Below are 9458 nucleotides of genomic sequence, written 5' to 3'. Positions count from 1 at the left end.
CGACCTAGTAGACAATCATTACATACAGAATATCCTACTATAGGGGCACTGAGAAAAGTCATGTTGGCTACTTTAAAGAATGAGTTGAATTGGTACTGACCTTTTTACACTGACTGCTGTTGGAGCAGCACTCCAGGCACTGCTGGTACAGGGAGAAGGGGACCACAGGCTCAGGGAGGGCATCGAGGAAGAGGAGCAGTGCTTCTGCCACAGAGTGGTTACTGCCAGCTAGGGGACAACACGGGTCAAGGGGCATCAACCACTTAAAATATACAGAGTAGACACTTTAAGACTTCATTTAACCAGGGTTGTGTCCATTAAGGCACAAAATGGAAAACGTTCTGCAACAGAAAATGAAATGAGCGTTTCTTATTGGACATGTCCAGGTAGTCCCTCCCTGTTTCAGGCCATTTTCTTCCATTTAATGCCTAATGAACACAACCCAGGTGTATATCAGTTGTTAAGGATACGGAGCGAGTCTGGCATGCCAGTGTCAAGGCAATCCCTTATCTGCACAAATTCACTGCGGAGCCCAGGTTGTTGAAAGAGTTCCCCCTGGAAATAGAGACAAATGGTTATAGAGTTGTACTGTAAACACATAACTTCAAAGCACACAGAAAGGTAGCCGGCAAAAAGAGCAGCATTTCAACTGATCAGGATCAGATGACCTAAATAGTATAAACGCTGTGCCAAAATTCATAACAAATCCAGCCCAGTACAGCTCAGGGCCCGTTTTCCCGATAGCGATGCAACTTAGGCTTATGAGTGTGTTAAAGATGCATTGTTCCTACAACGGCCGAAGATGTAACATGCATTTCCCAAAACACCACGCAGAAAGAACTTTCACCAAGTGCGCCGTTGGAGCATGCATCGATACTGATAGGATCGAAAGAAAGGCAGCGCTGCTCTCTGATCAGCGTTCTCCATTCAAATCCTACCTTAACATTACAATTATTCCACAATGCTGACAACAGATCAGCTCCTAGAGAGAAATCACCTTACGGCTGCAAATATTGAGGCGGCTTATTCTAATCCTTACCCTACAATAATTCACTAAATCACAGATTCATTTGGCACATCATTGAGCACGTTCCAAATCATGAAATATATTGAGGCAAAATTGACAGAGTGCAGCCTACAAATAGAACTCAATTGACTGAACATGAAATTGATTTCAATATGTTTGAAATGTAAAGGCCTATGTAGCCTATAGGTCTACTGCATGCCTATTTATTTTTTTATGCAGTCATCTCAGTTCATTTGAAGCATCTTTTTATCCTTTGCTTGTTCAATTGTAAAGACATTGGCAACTTTGTATTTGTTGTCAACTTCGTTCCGAAGTTATCGGTGGTCGCAGAGAGACAGATAAACAGCTTGATTCTATGTTTAGCGGAGATCTTCTGTGTATAAAGTGAGGGTCAAAAAAAGCATCCAACGATGCACCTAGCTGTTCTACGATGGTCTGATGCAGTCGGTAGATAACGAGCGTTTTCAAAAGCAACTTTACTAACCAATGGTTTTAGGAAACAACTCGGAGATTTAACAATGGTTCTAACGAACTTAACCTTAAGGTCGCTTTTGGGAAACCTGGCCCAGCTTGGTTTGGCTCAGTAGTGCAAAAATGGTAAAAGATTTGTGTGAGTCCTGACCTGTTTAGTAGCATTACGGTATAGGTGGTCCACCATCTGCCATATCTCTTTAGGGATATCCAGGGGCTTATCGATGATTAAGGTGCTGGTCTCATCGCCTGACAACGTCTTTAGAAAGAAGACAAGAAAAATATACAATTTAGTGAAATGGGTTCAAATCCTGGACCTAACCTTTCTTTAACAACATATCCTGAGAGGACATGTGCTGTAGCTATTTCTGCTGCCTGTATGAATAACTAGCGAGCCATAGATAGATAATAAATTAAATAAAAATATTAAAAGGGTGAGACTTGTATTAAACTTGACATCTTTGGGCTTCTTTATTCTCAGAATCTATCATATTTTCATCTAGTCAGTTTTAGTATAACACTGACTGAAGATCAAACACAAATGCAGAGGCTACTGGAGTGGGTTTCTCAATCGTACATGACAGCCATGCTGTTTTGCAACGCTAATGACCCTGTGGATATTCTCTCCTGGCAACAGTGTGTTCTGGGCCAATGGGTGATTTGATTTCCTGCTTAGAAACCCACTTCAGACACAAAATCTCCTATTTGGTTCACACAGTGCCAAAAACAATACAAACAGTTTCTGTTTTTACATAAGAATTAGGCTTAGTAAGACAAAAAGGAAATGGGGGGCTATAACTAAAAGCTTACAAACAGAATTTCCCTGTAGTCTCTCTCTTTAGTGCAAATGTCTCTAGTCTCAATGAATTGGGGGACCATAGACTGCAGGAGGTTCAACATTCACACTTCCTGGTCATTTTTAGATAACTGTGCATTTACATAGAAAACAAAATTATGCAAAAATTATCAGCAGGACAGAATCCCCCCAGAGCACTTTCACTTTTAATTGTTTTTTATTCTGGGCAAGGCCTTTCCTGACAATAGTGTCATATAAAACAGCCCTGAAGAGGGGGACATTTCCTGGCCACGGTCAGGTGTTGTGATTCCTGACTCTCCACCCTTCTACCGACATGTGCACTTGCATACTCCATATTTCACAATGGTGGAAACTCCCTTCAGCCAATGCTTAGGTTACACCAATCTAATGCTTTTAAATCCAAGATGGGGAATGTACCAGACCACTGCACACTTTTGGAGAAGTGGGAAGAATGGGAAAGCAGACTGCACCTGGTTCGTATTCACTCGGAACCATGAATTTGTCCAATAAGAAACGCACATTTCTGCTTTCCATTGCAAAATATATATACAATAATGAACACACTCCTTGCTGGCTATACTGAACTCACCAGCTCCCGGACGGTCTCCAGGGGAATTTCCTGGATGGGGTCCCTCAGCTGGCATAGGGTCTGGATGGACGAGCCGAAGCAGCTGGGCAGGTAGTTGCCCGACACAGAGAGGAAGTAGTCCTTGCCCCGCTCCAGGTGGAGCACCAGGATGTCCTCGATTTCCTGGCGGCCGGCGTTGAGCTCCGTGGCGGTAGAGCGGTTCACAAACACCTCCAGGTCGATGTCCATGTTGCCGCCTTGGTGAACAGCGCAAGGACAGGAATCAGGTATATTTCAATGATTTATCAATGGAGGATAATGTCAGAAAAGCAGTAATTCCTGATTATCAATTCCCTGAGACACAGATGAACAGGGACTACTTGGACATGTCCAATAAGAAACACAAAATGTTCTGTATCAAAACGTTTTAAAAAATGTTTTCCGTTGCGTGACCTAATGAACATGGCCCTGCTCTATGAACATGTGCTGCGTGGAAACTTGCTGACAAGTGGTGTTGACTAACCACAAGCAAAGGTTGTACTGTACACTAAGCATTACTAACTGTACATGAATGTGTGAAGGGAACCCTATTCATCTACAGCTGCATCACTACATCAACAACTTCAGAACTAAATGAGACAAACTGTAAAATAGACTGTATCAGCAAGACCCAGAGAGGCAAAGAGCACTGAGGCACATCCACCACTCCTTCCATCCTAAGCCTTGAGATCTCTCCATTATTTACAAGTCTCTCGTGCTAGACAGATCTGAAATTGTTTCCCTGCCAACACTGAGTTGAAAGAATGCCTCTAACAATTCCAGTCACCGGAAAAACTCAAACCTATCATTTATTCAGAACAGCTTCTTATGTCATAGAGCTCCTGACATTAAGTTAAACATAGCAGGAAGGCCAGGTGCTTATATAAATTGATATCCATTCCTGAATGTAAGTCTTAGGCCCTGTTCTAAAACTTCAGAAATGCCTTCCGACCTTCCTTGAAGTCCTCACAGATCTGAATTAGTTAGGTTGATGAAAGTAATGGGGTGGCAACCTTGCTTTCACCCAGCCAAACTCTAGATCTGGGGCTGTATGTATCAGCCGTCTCAGAGTAGGAGTGCTAATGTAGGATCAGTATTACATTTGAGATCACAATGAATTGGATTACATGGACAGGGGGGGGACCTGATCCTAGATCAGCACTTCTACGCTGACACACCTTGATGCATGTGCTTACCTCAAGAAAACATGGAAGAAAAAATAGAGCCATAGTCCTGCTACACTCACCCTGAGCAATGAAGCCCTTGGCTGGGTTGGCGGTGAGCCAGGGCTTGCAGTAGGTGGGCTCATCCAGCTTCTCGATGAACTCAAACTGGCACGGGACCTGCCCGTCGTTGTGGAGGGTCAGCGTCTCTGCCTGGTGCTGCATGAATTTCACGTCTTTGAAGTGGAACTGGGGAGGGAGGGAGAGTGATTTGGATTAGGTTTCACAGGTAGGGAGTAGGGGTGTGAAAAAAATCACAGCGCTGATTACAGAAATGATTGCAGTTGATATGCAGCCAATGTCAATGGTAGAGGATGTCTGCTTCAATACCCTAATGGCATGTCTAGAACCAGACTACAAGATGACATGTCGAAAAACCGTGACGGGCCTGATGGAGAAATTGTACAATAATTGCTCTGCAAGTGCAAGTACAAAGCGCTCTCAAACACCCCATATGTGGTATTAACAACAGATTGTTGGACGTCTATGAACACACTGTCATACATCACTGCAACGAGCAGTGGGACATGAACTACATACTGACAACGTCGAGGAGAGGCACAACAGAGAACTTAAAACGACATTAATACCATTGTCAGTGGGGGACAGCAGTAAGGTGAGCGCCGTCTGGTAGGGTTTCCTCTAGTTACCACAGCCACAAAGTCAAAATTGGCTATATCGTACAAATTCATGAAAACTTAATGTAAGGTTAGGATTAGACTAAGGTTAGCAGTGTGGTTAAGGTTTAAAATCCCATTTTAAGAAGATAAATTGTAGAAATAGGCTGGCTTTATGACTTTGTGGCTGTGGTAACTAGTGACGACCGGTATGTAGGTATCCAGGACTGTGGTAGATTGAACTACATTGACCCCTAGCGGTCATATACAGAATAACATCTGAATTGTGAATTCAGGTAATTAGAATATTATTGTTATTTTTATGTTTAAATGACAAAAAAAGTTTACATGTTAAGAGAAATTGTACATGTAGCACATAGACATTTTCCCTACATTTTACTCCTGTTCATAAAGAGCAGAGCTCAATTCATAAGCGTTGTTCACAAGGTCCTGCTGCTGTCAATGTTCACTGATAATGTTGTCTTGTGTATTATAAAAGACCAGAGTAATGTTAACATATTCTTCATCTATAACAATTCGCAATATAATCACTTAACTCTTGACCACTCACCTCTCGCCTGGACAGGGTTACGGACGGAATGCACTCGTTCTCCATCTTGTCCAGCGAGCGCACAATTTCCTCAAATTTCTTTTTGTATGACTCTTCGTTCACCAGCTTGATCTGAGGAAACAGCAGAGAAGGGAGGTTAGAACACAGATGAATAGGGGAAACTAGAGGCATATCATTATTTACAATGTTTAAACAACGCCATGCAACAGAATATCTAGAATTAGAATCCAAATACTTGTCATGAATGGATAAATGAAATGCTCAAAAGCATCCATTCTAAAAGTTGTCTGAACTCTCTAAGTATATGGCTCTGGGGGAAACTCAGACTAGTCAAAAGGATTTTTAAAAACTCACTTCCGCTAGGTAATTCCCATATTTGGTAAAGATAAGAGGTCTAGTGGCAAGGCATTGGGAGAGGATGGAGCAAGATGAAACTCTGCCTACCTCCTTGCTTGCTCTGCCCCATAGCGTGACTAAGATTGTAAAAAGGCCCATCTGAACAATCTTGGGTTAGCGATATGAGTCTTCGGTTATGACCCCCCTTAGGGTAAACCAACCAAAATCTCATGGTCATCGGGCGGCAGGTAGCTTAGTGGGTAAGAGCGTTGTGCCAGTAACCGAAAGGTCGCTGGTTCTAATCCCCGAGCCGACTAGGTGAAAAATCTGTCGATGTGCCCTTAAGCAAGGCACTTAACCCTAATTGCTCCTGTAAGTCGCTCTGGATAAGAGCGTCTGCTAAATGACTAAAATGTAAATGTAATGTCTCTAAGAGGTCAAAGGACAGATGGAGAAAACTAATTCTCACCCCTATCTCCAGCAGGGAGCTGACTGGCTTGTGGTCGCTGGTCTTCAGGGTCATGTGACTCTGGTAGTGCAGCTGCCGTACATTCTTGCCTCGCCACAGGATCCGATCGCACCACGCCGGCACGCGACACTTTTCACTGAGGGCGTGAAACATGAAACTAAGACATTTCGGAGACGAATTCCACGCAATAAGATATTTAAGGAGTTTTGTAACACTTTATTCTGCAGCTATATTGCTTTAAAACATATTATAAGAATGCATGAGCCTTTGTAATGCATTATAATAAGGCTTATATGTTCTGTCTCCCATAATAAGGCTTATATGTTCTGTCTCCCTATGTATCAATATTCAAACTCAAAACGCCTTATTCAGGCTCATTATGCGACAACCATAAGACATTATAAGGGGTTCATACATGTTCTTATGATGCATTATAAACGGCATTATAATGCAATATATCTGCAGGCTTTTAGTCAAGTGTTATTGTTTTCTCCATTGCCTTTATAGATAATACTAGACATTTAGTGAGGAAAAGTTACCTTGTGTCCCATTGGTCGGAGCCGGTGTCGTATTTGTAAGTGGGCAGGAAGCCGATTTCTCCCTCCACAAAGCCCACGAAAACAGCCTCCTCATCGATCTGCCTCTTCAGCTGAGGACCACAGAGCCACAACAAGACAGCGTGACAACTCCCACACTCATCAGGGTATAATGTGACTGGCACTGAACACAGAGATTAGCAGGGTCTTATTCATTAGAGCATAATGTAGCAAAACATTTTGCTATGGAAAATTAGTGTTTCTGATTGGACAATTTCAGGTAGTACCTCCCTGTTTCAGATCAGTTTTCTTCCTTTTGGTGCCTAATGGATATGACCCTGGGAACAATGTTGCGGAACGTTCAGATATTACGTAGAAGAAACATGCCTGTCTGACATATAGAGTAAGGAATCATGTCAGCTCTGTTCATGACATTTCTATCTGCAACGTTCCACAACATTTGCCTACTGAACGCACGCCAGAAGTAGACTTTTAAATGGCTTGAAGTTAAGCGGCTTGAGATGACCTACCTGGTCATAACTGTGCAGCGTTTCAAAATCCTTCTTGGCGATTAAGTCCTTCACACGGTCGATGTCAAGGTCACTTAGCCTGTAGTTGAGATCTCCCAGCCATAGGACCACACTGTAAGCAAGGATTATATGATGCATTGAGAATATGGAAAATAATAGAAATATAACTACTCCTCTATAATTCTATTTCAATATGGAAAATGGTGACAGTGGCTTTGCATGTGGTTCTAGAACTCATTCCATTCTACGACTGCATCAAAACACTGCATTAATTTCAAGCATTCATGTAAGTCATTATAAAGTTATGTGAAATTGACAAGGTGCACTGGTCTTGTGATCAAAGGTTTACATAATAAATTCCCTATTTTGTGCCCTTCAGCAAATGGCACCATGCCGGAATAAATACAAAGGATGATGTACCACCACAACTACCAAATCCAGGGTCCTGTTCATTAGGCACCAAATAACAAAACTGAACTCTTCCAATAAGAAACTCATTTTTGTTTTCCTTTGCGAAATATTATCAATGTTTGCCATAATAAATACGACCCAAAACATATCCAATAAGAAACGCTTATTTGAATGTTTTGGTTCCAAAACATTTTAAAACGTTCATTTACATTTTACATTTGAGTCATTTAGCAGACGCTCTTATCCAGAGCGACTTACAGTTAGTGAATACATTTTTTTTTTTTTATACTGGCCCCCGTGGAATCAAACCCACAACCCTGGCGTGCAAACGCCATGCTCTATCAACTGAGCTACATCCCTGCCGGCCATTCCCTCCCTACCCTGGACGACGCTGGGCCAACGCGCCCATAGTCTCCCGGTCGCGGCCGGCTGCGACAGAGCCTGGATACGAACCAGGATCTCTAGTGGCACAGTTAGCACTGCGATGCAGTGCCTTAGACCACTGCGCCATTCAGGAGTTCATTCCCTAATGAACACAACCCTGAAAAGTGGAAATACTGCTTTGTACTAAAGACTTGTTCATACTTGTGCTTCATGATGGTGAGTGGGGCCAGGGCGGGGTCGTTCTGGTGGAACAGCAGCCTGCTGCAGATGTCCTTGTAGTCCTGGTTGCGCCTCTCGTACTCCTCGATGTGGGCGGCCAAGTGGGAGTTGACCACGCAGATGTCAGAGTTGTGGAAGCGGAAGCGGATGGCCACGGCACCTTTGTTTCCCTGAGGAGAGAGGTTTGTAAAACATTTTACATTGTGTGCCCTAATATAACCATTTCCCTTCTGCATCATGAAAAGTTGCACAAGCAGTACTGTTTCAGAAAAAGCTTTGTTTACCTAGCAGTGGATACGATCACATGCAACTTCAAATGCAGCTTGTGCAAGTTAACAAACACGGAATCAGATGGTTATCGTCTACAACATCACAGATGTCATCAGAGGATTCATTACCTAGCAAGCTAGCAAGCCTGCGAGGCAAGGTAGAATATCACAACTAGATAAATAAACCTGTTGAACATAGCTATAGCCATCAGTCTTGTGTGTTTTCAGGGTCATCACTCACTCACTGTTAAGTTTGTCAATGTCCCGACTTTAGCGTTAGCTATCCTGCTACAGCTTTTGGTATATAAATAATTGCACTATGAATAATAGGAAATCCAATGTTTTACTATTGTACCACATCAGGAGGCGTACATGTGTTTTGCAAGCATACCTGGGTTCCAAGTCTGGTGTATTTGGGGATATAATGTGAGAAAACGGGTTTTCTAAACCCTGGTAGAAGTAAAGTTTGTTGGTAGAAGGGGTTGTAGTGCAATATAACTCCTTATCCAACTGCAAAATGAAAGCTAAATGAAACTAGCGGACGCCAGCGAACCTCCTGCCCTAAACTGCCAAGACTGCTAAGAAATTGATTACAGCCCGCTTAGTGGCCAAGGATATCTACTCCTACTACACCCTCACTGGACACATACACACACACCACCTACCATTCTACCCATTATGCCTGTGCCCACGGACTCTGCCTCCATGTCAGAGATGTGCTTGGCGTGCTCATTCTTCACGTAGAACAGCAGCATGATGCCCACCAGACGAACCAGTTTCACCTGTAGGGTTACACAGGGGTCATAGGTCACAGAGAGAACAATACACTGGTCAAGCATTAGCCAGATCCTAGATGTGTTTGGGCTGTATAGGAAACACCTATGGTTGTTCAGGTAGTGTTAGCGGAAGGGGTAAACAATAGAGATCTGGTCAGGACAGCAGTGAAGTGGCATACAAGACGATGCAATATT

General features: G+C 42.9%; 1 protein-coding gene across 1 annotated transcript; it reads right to left on the bottom strand.

The window, feature by feature from the left end:
* Positions 1-49: 49 nt before the first annotated feature.
* LOC123491034 (type II inositol 1,4,5-trisphosphate 5-phosphatase-like) lies at positions 50-9326 on the bottom strand. Its single transcript, XM_045220814.1, has 11 exons — positions 9153-9326; positions 8201-8388; positions 7205-7316; positions 6678-6787; positions 6139-6274; positions 5334-5444; positions 4169-4334; positions 2905-3140; positions 1650-1757; positions 471-555; positions 50-228 (listed from the first exon to the last, which is right to left on the bottom strand). The coding sequence occupies exons 1-11, from the start codon at positions 9324-9326 to the stop codon at positions 68-70; spliced, it is 1587 nt and encodes a 528-aa protein (XP_045076749.1). The 3' UTR covers positions 50-67.
* Between the last annotated feature and the right edge of the window lie 132 nt (positions 9327-9458).

The sequence above is a fragment of the Coregonus clupeaformis genome, unplaced genomic scaffold (assembly GCF_020615455.1).
Source record: "Coregonus clupeaformis isolate EN_2021a unplaced genomic scaffold, ASM2061545v1 scaf6705, whole genome shotgun sequence".
Lineage (NCBI taxonomy): Eukaryota > Metazoa > Chordata > Actinopteri > Salmoniformes > Salmonidae > Coregonus > Coregonus clupeaformis.
This window is presented reverse-complemented; position numbering and strand designations above follow the sequence as displayed.

Coding starts and splice junctions, on each gene's coding strand:
- LOC123491034 (XM_045220814.1), bottom strand. CDS start 9,326: ATGCTTGACCAGTGTATTGTTCTCTCTGTGACCTATGACCCCTGTGTA. Junction 8,389..9,152: donor CAGGCATAATGGGTAGAATG/GTAGGTGGTGTG, acceptor CTCTCTCCTCAG/GGAAACAAAGGTGCCGTGGC. Junction 556..1,649: donor ACCGTAATGCTACTAAACAG/GTCAGGACTCAC, acceptor CTCTATTTCCAG/GGGGAACTCTTTCAACAACC.